The sequence below is a fragment of the Trachurus trachurus genome, assembly GCF_905171665.1.
Source record: "Trachurus trachurus genome assembly, chromosome: 11".
In the NCBI taxonomy this organism is placed as follows: Eukaryota; Metazoa; Chordata; class Actinopteri; order Carangiformes; family Carangidae; genus Trachurus; species Trachurus trachurus.
This window is the reverse complement of record NC_139904.1, coordinates 23,881,648-23,898,376: the sequence shown is the minus strand read 5'-3', so window position 1 is coordinate 23,898,376 and position 16,729 is coordinate 23,881,648. Positions and strand designations below refer to the sequence as shown.

General features: G+C 40.5%; 1 protein-coding gene across 1 annotated transcript; it reads right to left on the bottom strand.

The window, feature by feature from the left end:
• Nucleotides 1-3,760: 3,760 nt before the first annotated feature.
• On the bottom strand, nt 3,761-13,368 carry hepacam2 (HEPACAM family member 2; the record flags this gene model as incomplete). Its single annotated transcript, XM_083981607.1, has 9 exons — nt 3,761-3,871; nt 3,987-4,060; nt 4,245-4,279; nt 4,389-4,410; nt 4,700-4,825; nt 5,487-5,786; nt 7,442-7,729; nt 7,825-8,208; nt 13,308-13,368. The coding sequence occupies 9 exons, from the start codon at nt 13,366-13,368 to the stop codon at nt 3,761-3,763; spliced, it is 1,401 nt and encodes a 466-aa protein (XP_083837733.1).
• Between the last annotated feature and the right edge of the window lie 3,361 nt (nt 13,369-16,729).

Sequence of the window (16,729 nt, the reverse complement as noted above, 5' to 3'; positions counted from 1 at the left end):
CTGTTACGGCAGGGACCGGAAAACGTTGAGGCATCCTGGGTAATGTAGTTTTTTAGTCTCTTCTTCAGAGGCCTGCTGCTCGCGTGCGTGGTAATTTCTCAGGTGAAATTTCTAAACTTAAAAATATATTTGCTTTAACTTGAAAATATGTGATATTCTTAATTAAAATAAAAGAAAGTCATATTTAAAAGTGGTATGAATCACTGACAGTGACACATGTGCTGTAGGCTAATACACCACTGGATGGTGGTAATTTCCCATATCACAGAATAGAAACAGTTGCTCTAACATTTTTTTAAAGATCTCATTTAATTGCAATAAGAAAAGCACAGGTGTCAGTGATAAATTAACGATGTCACTGTTCCTGTCCTCTCAATGTCATTATAAACACCTGTGCATGAAGTTAATTGCTGCTACTTGTATTTTTGAAATCACGATCTTATTATAAAACAAGATGCATGATTCTAGATTAAACCTCATGAGGTAATTCCAGTGTACTTTATCCCAGCCAGGTATAACATAAATAATTACCTAATAAATAAATTATGATAAACCATCGATTAATGTAATAAATAACACTAAACCATGAAATGAGCCATTCTTCTGCATATTGTAGGCTACTGTTAGTTAAGATCTCTTTTTGTTTACATTGTGTCACAGTTACTTTAACATTTGAGTAATTCTGTCATAAATATGGAATCCAATTTGCTATATCTTGTGCTGCTTTATTATTGAGAAAACCACTGTGCCTTTTCACCAGCAAAGGTGATCACATCATCATTTTGTGCCATCTAGCTGCCATGTAGCTCCAAGTAATTAGACCTGGCTCTGCCAAATAATTACCAAAACGGTGCAAAACAACACGGACCCATTCAGTGTGTGTTGTAATTGCCCCCATAGGTGTTATTTTGAGTAGCACTTGGTTAATAGCAGGCAGCATGCCGCAGACAGCAGGCACTGTGAGCTCTAGTTCCATGGTTAATGATGCCTCAGGCTATTTCCCAGTCAAATGAAGGTGAGGTCACTTTCCTTAGGTGAATTTACTCACCGCTGTTGTTTGTTAGGCAGTCGTCTACAGTGCAGAGCCTCTCCCTGAAAGCATACACAGAGACGGAACAGATGGCAGCCTCTACCCGGAGATGCCACCACAAAGACACAGTGCACTCAGTTGGTCAGTTCACAAACTATAATTAGAGCTTGATTTAATAAACTGCTTATTGTCATGCAGGGGAGCATCATGATAAGTAGCACTATGGCACAGTATATCAGAGATGATTTATTACAAACCATAAATTAACATAAGAAATACGGTAAAATATGTCATATGGTGATTTTACAATGCTTCAAAATGTAACACCAAACAAAATATACTAGATTAAGTCAGAGTTTTTTAAAGTTTTGTGTAGTATTTATATTGATTATGAATAGAGGCATTCAGCTTAACAGGGAAAATTCATGTTTTGGCAATATGTGACCCGCTCTGGCGAAATGAGTCGGAAGTCGCAACGTTCTATTTTTAGATAATCAGCTGATAACGTGGAAAATCAATAAAAACTCAAAAAAAATTTTTTTTGCTAATTTCAAAGAAATGACATTCAAAAACAATCTCCCAAAGTTTCATAGTCCAGATAATTGAGGAAAGGCATGTAAATGACGATTAAAGTTGACTTACAACTTTTAACCCTCTAGAGAGGAGCACAACATTAGGCTAAATAACTTCTGAACCTGATAGGGACGAGCTGTAAACTGCATCTGAATCGTCAGATTCTCCGCTTTCCGAGGGTCCTTGAATGGTGCATTTATGACAACAAGGGTAGCCATGTGAAATCACGTAGTAGCCTACGGGGCCAGATGCTCAGCTGAGCGGTAGCAGCGATGCTAAACCAAGCGTAGCATCGATGCTAAACCGAACGTAGCATGCTAACGCTTGCAGATGTTTTACTAAACATGAAATATCTTCTGAACCGTTTATGATAGAGACGAGCTGTAAACAGTATCTGAATAGTTACATTCTGCTTTCCGAGGGTCTTTGAATGGGGCCTGTACAAGGTACGTGTAATCACATGGTAAGGAACAGACGCCAGATTCACGGAAGGCTTTAAACAGAGACGTTATGCTTTAAACCAGAGACGTTCTAAATTGTTTGAACGCATTTTTCTCAGGTTTTCAATCGAAAGCAGTGAGTGGAAGACCATCATTAAAATCGCCATATCTTAAAAACTATCCAATGTATGACTTTCACTAGGGTATCATTTTAAAGCTTATTTTCTCCTCTTTCCATTGATACCAAAATCTCAATTTTGAAATTTGGGTCACTGCGACTCATTTTGCTGGATCAGGTCACATATGATGCACCACAGCAGACAGCAGATTCCTGTCTTTTAGCGATCTCTAATAAATCTTAGAAATGTTGACCTCTATTTTCTTCACCAAACATCTTTGTGTCTGGTTCTCTCCATGCTCGTCTGTATCAGCAGCTTTCCTCCTCCTTCTGCCTCTTCTCTGTTTCTCGTGCACACAAACACACACAGACAAACAAGCGCACACATTTTTATCTCCTCGTGACAAGGTGTCAGCAGGAGCAGGTGGAGGGCACGCTGCCACATGCTGAACCATCCGTCTGTTGCTGCCTGTCTCCATATCTCACCAGGTACACGACAACCATTGCAGCCAGGCTGAGGGAAATAAACACTCTGCAGCAATGTCGGGACAGCAAGTACAAGTCATACAACTCATAGACAAGAGATCACAGCCAGGACATCAGACAAAGACTCACTGTGAAGTAGCAAAACAACTGACATCTTTACTGGCTTCAGCAAATATTGTTTTTGACTCTGACCGCCATTGCCATTGGAGTTGAATAACAAGTATAAAGGCAAAGACTATTCAAATGGCACAAATGCTTAGATAAAATACACTGTGATTATCGGTAGGCATCAGTCACAAATTCAAAAATGAACTAGAATAGTAAACAGTCATGTATTTAATAAAGTATAAAACAAACATGTGAATGCAAACTGTACAATAATTTAAGAATTATTAGAATCAGGAAGGAAATGCTACATTTGTGAAACAGGGTTAAAGGTTTCTGTGGAAATAAATAGATTTCAGAAAAACATAGATATAGAATAATATATATAAAGAATTTGCAGTGCAGTTCATGTACAATATATACATTTAACCTGAATATATTCAATATAAGAAAATCCATTCATTACAACACTTGTCTTCACACAAACAGACTCTCCTTTGGGACAAATATTAAATAAGAAATATCTTTTTTAATTTGCAAATTTAAATTAAGATTATTAAATTAAATAAAGTTAAATTAAAAATATGTTTTAACATTGTGGGAGTTCAGGTTCCACGTAAGCACCTTATAAAATTTCATAATAATGTGAAAATAGCTACTGCTAACTTGCTTAGTTTCATATTATCTTAATTTTTCAATGGAAACAGCACAAGTGTTTCAACTTCACATATACTTGCACATAAAAAATCAAGACATTCATACACAAAATCTTGGCAAAAACAAACAAACAAAAAAAAAACATTTAACATCTGTCCCAAACTCTGGACAATAACAGTGCATGATCAGGTTGTGTACTCACACCCAGTCTCCTTCATCCCTTGTGCAAAAAGGTGGGCCACCAAAACCACTGTTTCAGGCTTTGACAACAGAGACTAAAGAAATTAAAGCTACACAAAGAGTCTTCAAGTGAAATTAATGTAAGTCACACTTCAACTCTCTGGCTGAAAGTTACTTCAGCAAACTGTGACTGGGGGTTTCAGGAACATGTCTGATCACATCGTAGATGGTGGTGTGCATATCCTGAACTGACTCGAGCCGGGCCAGAGATCTGCAAGACACCTGAGAGGGGAAGATGCAAAGGCAAATCCAAATCGTTAAAACACGCATATGGACAAAATGAGGGCTGTTCACCTTCACCTGTGAATCTACTTTTGTGAATACACATATTTAATACCTGAGCAGATTCCATTTTCCCAGGGATGGAGACAAACTCATAGATGCCAAAGTCCTCTGTTGCATCCTCGTGGCCTGTTGACACACACGTTTCAACATCAGACTACAAAACTGCTTGTAGTTGTTGTCGTTAATATAAGAATTCATATCTACTCTCTGTCAGAGTGATAAATATAAATATAATAAATATAATAAAACATTGTTTAAGCATTGTGTAGTGTAGATGTTCTTGATAAGAAGGTAACAAGCAGTAGCTTACCTGAGCGATGTGGCTTTTTCTGCTCTGAAAGCGGCCTGCCAAAAACAGGCAAAACAAAGCTGTTAATTAAAACTTGTACAAGATGCAGATTGAAGGTAGCCTACATTGAGAGGTGTCTCTATGTTTTTCATATTCAAGGCTTACCTGTTGTAAATGCTCATAAGCACTGTTGGTAAGGGAGAGAAAGACAAAGGGTCATAATTATTCACAAATACTCAAAAGCAAAAGTTACTTTGCCCTAGTAATCTTCAGTTTAACTAATATTTGCAAGTTATTTACATTTATGCTTAACTTCAACATATAAAGCCTCAGCGCAGTGAGCCGTTAGCGTTATCTCACACCAGGATGTGAAGACTTAACAGCCATAATATTCAGAACACAGCTACTGAGTTCAAAGTTAAGTTAAGTTAAGTTAACTAGTTGGTAGAAAAGCAGCAGCAGAGCCATTATCTTACCTCTCTTCGGATGGCAGGATCTCCTGATGAAGAATAGCAACATACAGCCGATGATGAACAAAGAGCAGACAGCAATGGCTCCCACTGGAAAAACAGAGCCGCCTTTCTGGGCCTCCATCTCTTTGCCTGTAAACAAACCCAGGGCAAACTGATATTAACACTCATGTTTAGCCAAGCTAATAGGCCTAGATACATATTCAAGGTCCTTGTGGGGTTGACTTAAATAACTGTCTAACTTGTCTATTTGTACCATTGTCGGGTTCACAGTGCTAATTAGCAAAAAGTTACCATGCTAATGGATTGACCTTAAAAAAGGAGCCGGTATCAGCAGTAGCCATCAGTGAGCCTTTCACAGTATCACCAGGACAACATATCAATGTTGCGTTGGCACACAGAAACTCCATGCTATAAAACTTAGTCAACAAATACAACAGCTGTCATTCTGTGTTTACTTTCCCAGCCACTGAACTTTAATACAGGCTGCAGGCGCTGGAACCTAGCAACAGGGATAAAACCAGACTTTCATAATAGCCATGAATATTTCAGGTTTTGTTCATAATCTGATTTCACTTCTCACCTGTTGTGTACTGGTTCTACAGTGTTTCATTTATGCTGTTGTTCCTCAAACTGGCCAGTGTTTGTTGTTGTCAAGATATCTCTCTCATCACTCCTCAATCTCTACTGCTTTTGGCATGACACACTGTTTACAGAGTGTTTATCCTCGAGGATTCCCATAACCTGCCCACGCTCTGCTGCTCCTTCCCACCATGTTCCACCCTCTACCCACCTGTTCTTAAGTCGGCCACCACCAGAGTGAACTGGGCCTCGTCCTGCTTCTGGGTCACGTTGTTGAAGGCACGGCACAGGTACTTCTCGGCCTGGGCCAACCTATAGGAACGCACCTCCAGCCGCGGGCCCTCGGTTATGACACGAGTCGAATTGCGGCTCTTGGAAATCCAGACGTAGCTGTTGGGTGGGTTGGAATCAGCCTGGCATTCGAAGAAAGCCAGCTCCCCTGGGTTGATGGTGAAAACCTCTCCTGTCCGCAGGCCCTGGCCTGAGTTCACCTCCAGATTGTAGGGGCCATCTGCAGAGACAAACGGTGTTTTTTTTAGGACACATGAACGTTTTTTTTTAGATGCTGCTATATTATACAGAATAGTTCCTTTACTACGACTCCTCTCATTGTGATGCATAGCCTAATTGGACAGCAGCGGACTTTAGGTCAGAGAAGTGACACTTTATTTTGAAGTTATCCGATTCTAGAGCAGCACGTAGGCTACTCCTCTGAAAAGTCGGGGTGCCCTTGAAGAAGATATTGAACCTACCCAACAACTCTATTGGAGATGTTATTATGTTTAACTAAAAATAAAAAGGTAATGCAGGCTAGATTTTTATTTAGGCTATGGCAAATAGACAGATGTGTTCTTTGAACCAGGACTGGACCCTGTATTAGTGCAGCCTAAACCCTCCAGGTTGTCAGTGAAGCAAGATACGACCTTAGAGAAGGATTTTTCTCCTTTGTGAATCACAAGACACGTTAAATTTCTCCTTGTACACATGCTTAAAGCAGTACCACCTGCTGGCCTTGCTCAACAACAGCAGACTTCTTCAAACAGGGACCACTGTTCAGAGACAGGGCGTTTTTGGCGTCAGTCAGTTTCAACATCAGTATCAAGTTTAGTTTAGCCTGCACATAGGCAGTTATGAAAGGAATGCATTGTCAGTTGGACAATTACATTAATAAAGTTTGAAACTAAATGTGTTAAACCTGAGGGAGGTACTTTAACTGTTACTGAATGCCAAAACAAACATGCTTTGTCTATGCAAACATAAGTGATGACACTGCTAAATGTACTTAGTAGTGCAGTTCTCTGGGCCAAGTCTCTATATTAACACCCACACACAGTTTGTAAACACTGACTACGGAGATTAGTGAAAACATTCAACTTACAGGCATGTTCCAGGGATAGATATCCTACATATTTTACATCAATATGGAAATGCTAGTTTTGTTAATTGCATGAATAAATATGTTTTTATGAACACATTCAAATAAACTCAAGGTATAGCATAATAGGTTCTTTGAGGTACAACCTCAAATTCCCACAACCAGCAGTGTATCAATGAATTAATGGTTTATGGAGGAACAGAGGAGCTTTGTGAGATAAGTCTGCTCCCATGCAAATATGATCCCCTAACAGCCATGTGTGTTCAGTTGTCAGTAAGTAGTCTGATTTTACAGGAATTTACATACTACCTAGTACTTTCAGGTGGCCGGTGCAAAAGAGGAAATACAAAAGCAGACATACTCTGTGTAGTGTTATTAGGGTTAGGACACAAGACACGGGACGGTTGTGACAAATTAGAATGAGAAAGGTGAAAAGTGCAAGTGAAAGCAATCGCACACAGCTGACTTCCTTGTTGTTTTCAGTTTGGCTCACTGAAAAAACAGTCAGCCAGGGTGGTAAAAAAAAAAGATCTTATTCTAGTCCCAGTAATATTGTAATATTATTATAATATTATTGTTTTCACATGTTGAATGACAAATAAAGATTCTGAATATTTCTTATTTTTGTTATTATTGATCATTTCTGTCTGACAACCCTGACTTTCATGATATTGGTTATGAATGGTTAAATACCCATCTCCTTACTCAATGTTGTAAAACACATGTCTTCTTGTAGAGAAAGATGGAAGATGGGGGTAGGGGGTGTAGAAAACAGACATATCTCCACTCACAGTAAACATTGAGTTCCACGCCTCTGCTGTGTCGACCGGGGCTAACTGGGTTGCTGGCCAAACAGCGATAAATTCCCTTGTCCTCTTTCCTCACAGGACTGATTAGGAGTGTGGAGTTGCCTCGAGAGAAGTGGTATCTATCACTGGGACCCAGCGGGCTGTTGTCCCTCAGCCACTGGAACACAACTCTAGTCCCTCTCTCAACAGAACAAGCCAAAGTTACGTTTGCCTTGTCCTCAACAACTGCGTAGGATGGGTTCTTCGCAATGACTGGATTTGACACAGGAACTGAGGGAGAAACAAGACAATGCTGGTCAATTTGCAACAATGTCCAATGAATGTCATCAAACATGTCATCATGACAGGATGGATCAAACACTCACCATCCACTGTTACATGCACAGTTCTCTCCTCCTTGTTGACCAGTCCTGTCTTGTTATGAAACTCTATGTTGAGACTCAGATGATAATCCCCTTCATCGTCCTGGCCTAATTTCTGGATCGTCAGAGAAACGTTTGGTTTTTCGAAGCGGAGGTGGTTGCGGTACATCATGTCTGTGATTGTGGCTTCTTTGGTAAACGTCACCAACGTGGTTCTGCTGCCGCTCGGCCCGGTGTGGGACCAAGTTCCTTGGATCTCTGCATCGTCCAGTGGAAAGCGTGTCTCCACTAACAAGAGCAGCGGCTTCCCAACAACGCCATGATGGACTAACGAGGGGATGTGGATGAATTCGGAGCTGACCTCTGTGGTGGTGGAGATGGTGGAGGAAGTAAATGAGAAGGAGAAAAAGAGCATTATTGTTAACCAGCAATAAGCATGACACATCATTCCCAATATAACACTTGTTTCAGAGATTGTTCCTATTTATCTAATGATTTAGATTCATGTGACATTTTCTGGACAAAAACTCAAGGTGCCTCATGTCCAGTTCCATTGACACCAAGAAATGGTTAATAATTTCATTTCAATTAGTTTATTTTTTCTTGGAAAAAGTATAATAAAGAGTTCTTGGTGAACAGAACCTTCAGATAGAGTATCCCCGCAGTTTCAAAGGCAGTGAAAACTACAGTAATAAAGAAGTAAATATCTAATGATTAAACCTTTTTTTGTGGAGCAGAGCAACAAGCTGTACGTACAGCAATGATGTTAAAGCCCCTACAAGGAACTTTCAGTTTGTGTTGATTTTGGCGGTCCCTGTGGACAAAGGCGGTAGCGTTTTGCCGGAATGAAGACGGCATTTCCCATGAGCTTGAGCGCATATTGTCATAAAGGCGCTTATCTGGCTCGCGCGTCAGAGCTCCAGACTATCACTTTTTTGTGAGCAGTTTTAGGTGACCCGGTAGTCTACAGGGGTCTCTTGCTGCAAGAAGTTGTGCATAATTTGTGTAGTGACATGTGCATTTTCAGTGAAAAACAAACCAACTTACTAGACTGTGCCCCAGGGGTTATTAATTATCATCCTTAATACATATTTTACAGGGACGGTCTTGAGCCCTGGCGCGCGTGCCAGTTGCCAGTTGTTTCATCCGTTGTTCCGACCCAACAACTGCCTCCCAGTTTCACTATTTAGAAAAGGCTTGTCTTCACACCGATGGGCTTATTTGCTGTTGTATGTCACACAGAGACATCAGCACAAAGGAGAGACTTTTTCATACCCAGTTGAAAGTTCCTTGTGGGTGCTTTAAATAGAGCAACATTAGTGTTCATGTGGAGTAGCCTATTTCTTTCAGGCCACCTGATGGACTGTGTTGAATATTCACGCTAGACTTAATCAAAACCCAACATGGATTACTCTGTCAATCAAGGTTACAATGTATATTTTATCAATATGGTCGAGTGCAGTTATTTAAAACAATGAAAAATGATTTGGCAAGCCACCGCCTAACACAAAAACTAGTTCAGTCAGGATTGCAGAGTATGGCAGTACATATAGCATTTACTATTGGTGTTTCAAATGAATTGACTATTATCATTTATAGCTTTGCATTGTTGTAATAATATGACAATAACTGGTTCAACTAAATAAATTTGATCAATTATTATATATTATTATTATTATATTTTAGGACCCCCTCGTAAACGAGTTGTTACAACTCAAGGGGCTTATCCTACTATAAATAAACAACTTCAACAACAATTATATTAAACATTATAATCAATGACACTTTGTTTTCAAATTAAAACTCATCATGCATATGTTGTTATATGGAAGATGTTGTGCTATTGATCACTGATCAGTGAGAAAAACAGTTTAGAGGATGAACCCAGGTCTGTTTTGAGTGTCTGATCTAGAATCTGTATCCTAGTCCTCAAGTTGTCCAAGTCCTGAAACGGTAGTGAGTTAATATTGACCGAGCTCACCACAGAGAGAGACATTGTTGTCAGACAAGGACAAAGCCTCTGTCTTTGATCCTGACTTGTCACAAAACAAACACTTGGGCTCTCTGAAGTAACTAGATGACTGCTGATTTATTGCACCTTGCAGTCTGTTTAAGCTGTGGCTGGTTGCCAGGAGTCTGTTCACTGGTAACAAAGTGAAAACACAACAGGGAATAAAAATCTATTAATTTTACCCAGCATGTTGAAAAGATGAAATTACCAGGTTTATCACTGTTTGCAGTGTAATTATTCCACAGCCATTCCTTGGCTCTGGCAGACTCATGACTTCTCTGAAGTCTCTCTACGGTCTGTTAACTCTCAAGAACACGAGAAAATTTTCGCTCGAAAAACACTTGACAGTTGACGCTGCACTTCCTTTGGTCCTCAGCAATGCACATGAAGTTTGACATTGATCAGATGAGCATTTGTCAAGGTAATGAAAGACAAGCAGGTGGACAGACGGACAGACAGACTAACTATTTACACTGCAGTGCCTTCCTATAGCCTGATGGGATCAATGAGTTCTAAATTATTTATGGTGAGTTAGGGTTTCGACAACCACTCACATAACATAAAATACTTAACACCAACACTGCATCCTCATCCACGGTCCAACCAAGTTTGAAGCTGTTCAGATGAGCAGTTGTTGAGAGAATCGAAGCACATCATAACAGAGGAAACACATAATGAAGAAAGTGTGCAGTCAACACAGCAAATTACGCCAGCTGTTATTGTGTTAGTGCTGGATGTCCACTCGACAATAAAATGAGACTCTGGTGAAATATGGAAGTTGCAGCTCGTAGTGAGTTCACTGACAAATGAAAGACTCATCTGGGAACTAAACCTGTCAAGTATTATCATTTCAAACAATATGTTTGGCTACCATCCAGGACTTTAAGTAAACTTCACAGACTGTACAACAGTAAGGAGTGGCTATTGGGAGCACTGGGAGAAATTAAAACAACAATTTCTGACATACTGCATCGTTATATTATGAAAATATACGATTAACATGATATGTGAGCGCGACAGAAAATGGAGAAAGGTTCAAAAGCCTCTTAGTTTTGATTAAACAACCATATATATAACTTATCTGAATATCTGACCATGTCTCTCAAGTCAAACTCACCCACTCGCTCAGTTGGACCTGAGCCAGGAGCTCGTAGCTCCTGTAATGATCAAGAGGGGCGTTGGACAATGTTGTAATAGCTCTTATTTAATATTTATTATAGTGATCGCATTATTGTCTATGATTATTACGAATAATTTCACAGAGGGTATTAGCATTGTGGGGAAACACAGTGTACATTAATTTGCAGATGACACAGCGCTATTTTTAAAAAGTTGAAAAGTAAATGTTCAACACGTAAGACCTTATCAATCAGTTCTCCAAAGAAGCATGTGAAAGATTTGCCTTACATAATCATCTAGCAGGCTTTATCTGTTTTATCAAGACAAAATGACTTGATTAATAAAGAATATACTTTTTTGTTTCATTTCTAAAAACAAGTGTCATTACATTTGACAAGCTGACATGGAGCTTGGTCTGAACAGACATCTCTGTAATGAGAGATTTCTAACATTAATTCTGCACAGAGACTCGTTTTGGTTTAGTAAACCTGACGCAATTTGTCACAAAATGGGAGGAACTGATTTTCTATTGTGATGTGATAATTTGATCATCAAATTCCCACCAGCAAGTTCTCCTTTATTGGAACTCCCCTGTGAAACAGGTATTTTTCTGATAAATTGGAAATTGTTGTTTTTAAGTTGGATTAAGGGGGTGTTTGATGGATGAGATTCAAATCTTTTAAATCATTTTATTTCTTATTTATCATGTTATTTGTAATTAATTTAATTTCAGAATCAGCCTTTATGGTGAGGGGAGGGGAGGAGAAAAAAAAGGAGCTCCCAGACTTTCCAATGCCCATTTAGACAAGAAGAGTCAAGACAATAGAGTGATAATAGTAATTGAAATGGTCTTTTCCTGAGCTATGACCTGCTTATGTAATGGATGGACAGGATGGACAGAGAACAACGAAGTTGATAGTGAACCGTGTCTGAGAGCCATGTTCAGTTGAGCAGCAGCATGTGAGTAGGAAGTGCTACTGTGAAACTAACCCGTTAAAACCTCTCGGTTTTTGTCCAGTGTAACCTCTTTACATCTCTTCCTGTTTCTCTTGTGTCACTTTTTCTCACTTCTGTCTGTGTGTCTTTTTGTTCCTACAATTACAGCTTTGAAGAAATAACTTGGAACAAGTAATAAAAGACCGTTATGGTAATTTCATAGACGATTTAAAAAAGATCATTTAAATCCAAAAAGTTTTAATGTAAAAATGGGGGAAGTTGGTTGAGTTTACTCTCTCTATCTCTCTCTCTCTCTCTGTCCACCTGTCCCACACGACACACTTCAATCTAACAGGCCTGCAAGGCAGTTTCTAGTGTGTGTGTGTGTGTGTGTGTGTGTGTGTGTGTGTGTGTGTGTCAGTAGCAGCAGTGTGCCTGTGTTTACAACAGCTGAGATCCGGTGAAAAGGGAGAATGAGGAGGAGTGTGCCGAGCCCGCTCCTCCTCTGTTGTCCCCAAACAACACGGATATTGTTGCGGTGATACGGAGATTACAGAGACAATGCTCTTTAAGGTGAGAGGATACCTTCGTTTAGTCACACACACACGCACACACACACACACACACACACACACACACACACACACACACACACACACACACACACACACACACACACACACAAATACATGAAGAGACCCACAAGCACCTGCCTCTTATCACCCTCACACACATCCAAGTTGTTTGGACACTAAATAAAGTCACCCGGCGCGTGTCCGAACGCCACCATCCTCTGTCCTCCCTCAGATAAGACAAGTAGTTGTCCTCATCGAAGGTTGATGATACAAACATCAAAGCAGGGGAGAGCCTTTCTGTTAGATTGATCCGATCATGTGAGAGAAGCACGGTACGTGTCTGTTTATCACTGAGTCACAGAGCTGTGGCCTCGGTCACTTCTGCTTTCCACTGACCCTGTCCTGCTGTCTTTATCTAACAAACAACAGGAGTAGAAAAGCTAATTCTGTAAAGTCACACGGCGATGACTATGGAAAGGACATGCAAAACAAACCAAGACAGAAGGAAGACTTTGGAGAAGTTCCATAATGTAAAAATATTTTGAGTAAGATTAAACTTTTAATTATTTCACTTCTTGTGCCAAATGTGCTTTTAGATTTTGCAACCACATCCTTATTTGATGTAGAGGCGTTAAAAAAAAAGAAAAAAAAAAAGACTTTACTGCACACCACAAAAAAGAAAAAAACTTCCTTCTCAACTCACTCCCTCCTTCATTTTGCCCTGTCAACCAAGCAAACACATGCTACCACAGCAACTGCTATGGCTCCATCAACACAACAACTGACAAACTCAGGCACCACATCATCATCATCATCACCATGACACCTTCACATGCAACGCTCACCTGTGAGAATGAACAGGACGGAGCAGAAGGCGTAGAGCGCTGTTCTCCCCGTGGCCTCCATGGCATCTTATCCTCTAGGGATGTGTGGGACTTCTGACAGGCAGGCAGGCGAGGGAGTGAGGGATGGAGGCAGGAGGAGAGGAGTGGAAGAGAAAAGAGGAGGAGGAGGAGGAGGTGGAGGTGGAGAGAAATGTGACTGGTGGTGGTGGTGGTGGTGGGGGTGACAACATTTGCCAGGGAAATAAGAGGAGCTAGCTTTAGCCTGCATACAGCCAGGCCCCTCCCCACGTGACACCAGGAGGAAGAAGAGGTTCACCTGGCAGAGACAGAGAGAGGGAGAGAGAAAGAGAGAAAGAAAGAGAGAGAGAGAGCTGCCCTAAGGCTGTGGGTTTCACTCTGTCAAAGAGAAACAGAGACATAAAGCTGTAAAAGGATAGTGGAGAACAGAAAGGAAACCGTTTCTTTACATTATCATACAGCAGCTGTCTGCTCCTTCAGTCCCTCGGGCTGTGAAACAGAGAAAAGCCACTGACAGACCGACAGACAGACAGACAGACAGGGAGCTGTTAACTGCCAACGGCACACGGAGCTTTCAGGGAGCAACGTGGTTACTCATCAGTTATTCTGTCTGTGGTTATTTTGTGATGAAGAAACTAGAGGACTTGAAGACAAAGAGAGCGATACTCGATGGGGGAATGGTTTTCTGACACCGACACGTACTGCTGGCCTTTCAGATGCTTTCAGGGTGCAGACTGTCATCAAGGTCATTTTAGGATTGTTTTTCACCCCTCAAGGAGGCACTGTGGGTGAAAAAGTATAGTACTCATCTCCAAACAGAAGATTTGTTCTTTTTCTCTAGTCATCGATTTCATCCCACTTAATGGATTATTGCTTATTCTTTTTTTTTTCAATCATTTCATTTTAATTCAATTGTGTTGTTCTTGATGCTTTGGAAGCGCTGTTCATCTGACATTCATGCCACGAAAGCATATTGAGAACTGAATTGAACTGTGTGTGATACTCTAATCCCCTTGGCAAGTGAAGAAACTGTGTTTTTGTTTGTTTTTGACACCAAAAAGACCAAGAGTCGCTGGTCTGATGGTTCCAGGGCAGCATCCGTTCTCATCAATTATCAAAGAATTTCTTGTTGTAAGATTTTTTTTTTTTTTTCCTTTTCTCATTCTGCTATTCAGGCAGCAACACACACAAAACAGTCACATGTTAAACACTTAAACACACACTATGTCCCCTCAGTGACTTGTGCAAAAGAGTTTTTTTTTCTCCATGGTCATCTGAAAGGATGTAGTGAAACTTAGGACTGAACTGCGGCGTGAATGAATTAGGCCATTGTGGGCTGTGTAAATGGGTGCCTAGTTTGGTGATGGCACCATTAAAGAAAGTCATTATTTTCTCTGCTGTCAAGAACTCCATCATGGGACCATGATGGCCCATTAGCTGGGGACAATCATTGTGATTGTGAAAAACAAAATTAAATCCACATTTTGAGCTGAGATTTGAAAAAAGTAAAGAAGTCCTTCACAATGATACTTTCAGCTACTGCTCTGTTATTGGAGAATTAGCTGCAAAAAGTGGTATAGTATTTGCATTTGTAGGATTGGTTTGTTCCTTCTTCTCGTTCTCCACCAAACCTGCAAGTTTACTTTTCACCTTTAGATGGGGTCAGTGCATCATTTACCAGACAAAGTCGGCCATGCAGCCGCTCTGTGGCAGCAGCTCCCGACCTCTCCTGCTCCTTTAAACTGACACAATCCGCTTGACGTGCCTATATGACACGGGTTGAGTAGCTTTCAGCAGAGTGGTTTTCTTTCACAATACAGCTGAAACATGGACGACAAAAACAAGCAGACACAGTTTTTTTCCATTTATTTTATGATCTGATCCCTTTAGATTTAATTTACAATCTCTGAGAATCCAGAATAGGAATCCAGACCGCCACGCTGAGAGACGCTCTATTCTGTGGATCTTACAGGATTATTTACTTGACTGTGGTATGCTTTATTAGTGCAGTAATGTGTCAGCCATCCTTTCATTATCATTCCTTTTAGTCCATCATATTGTCACATGTCACATATGATCATACAGGGGAAAAACATATGAAACATGCATCTCCAAACATAAACTGAGGGTTTATATCTCTGAGAAAAATATCTTCTATCTTCAGATAAATAAATAATCTGAAATGTATAAGATTAACTGAAAAAATGAATTGCATCAGTTTCTGAAAGCAGGTGAGCTGAGCTGAAGACATGTGATAGTTTGGATCATTTGTAATGTGGGTGTTTTATCTTGTTCCTTCAAGTGTGGTCGCTGCCTGACACACCAAGAGCATTGCAACACAACATGTTAAAAGTTGTGTATTTTTTCATTCAGAACGGAACAACATATTGTCATAAGACTGAGGTACATTGAGAAACAAACTGAGCTTACCTAACTTCTGGTTGAGTTATGTTTTGGCTCTTACACCCTGACCTTTTGATTCAACATTCGGCCTGAGGAGTGCTGAGGAAGAAAAAAACCCACCCTTGACCTGAGGTGAAGACAACATCACAACAGCTTAGATCTAATTCATGTACTTCCTTCACAGCGGCGTGGGAGCTCGGTATCACAATCATCTCAGTGCGTGGCTTTGGTTTGCAAAATTTCGCAATCGCTGAGCTCTGTCCTTTTTCATGCTCTTCCTCTTACATTATTATGAATGAAACAAACAGTAGCCGCTGCCTGAAATTAAGTGGATTGTGTTCTGGTCTTCTCTGCCTTTGGAAATTCTTTATGTAAAGCGTCCGAGTGCCTTTGAAAAGCGCAATACAAATCTAATGTATTATTATTATTATTATTATTTGCCACCAGAAACTTATGGTATAGCCTGGTATGGCCTTGTTGGACCGCCCTTTCAAAACCAGAACACAGCAGCTGAGTGACACACCCACACCCTTACACACACAACCTCAAATGGGGGCCCTCTTGCTGTGTCAAAAGCATGTCACATTTTCCATTTTCAGCCTCCCAGCTCATGTCTGTGACTGTTGCCACATTTCACCACAGTTCAACCCCTGTACAGTCTTTTGCCTCCTACTCCAGCTCATTGTCATCACATGTTATCTCCTCCTTCCTCTTGTGGTTCCCAACCATTTTCATAAAGTTAGGTTCGATGAATTACACCCACCTCAACTCCTGCTCGCTCTCTTTCACTTCATCTCTGCCTGCATGACTCCTATTGGATTTCACTCCTGTCAAACCTGTGTGTCTGTCTTTTCCCCACCTCTGTATCTTCCACTCCTTCTTCTTTTTCGTCTTCTCTTTTTAAACGTATACCCTTCCTCCTCCTTCATTCTTCCTCTCCTCTCCTCTAGCAGCCTTGGCTTCCAGCTGCAGACACTCAGAGTATAGACACAGCACACCAG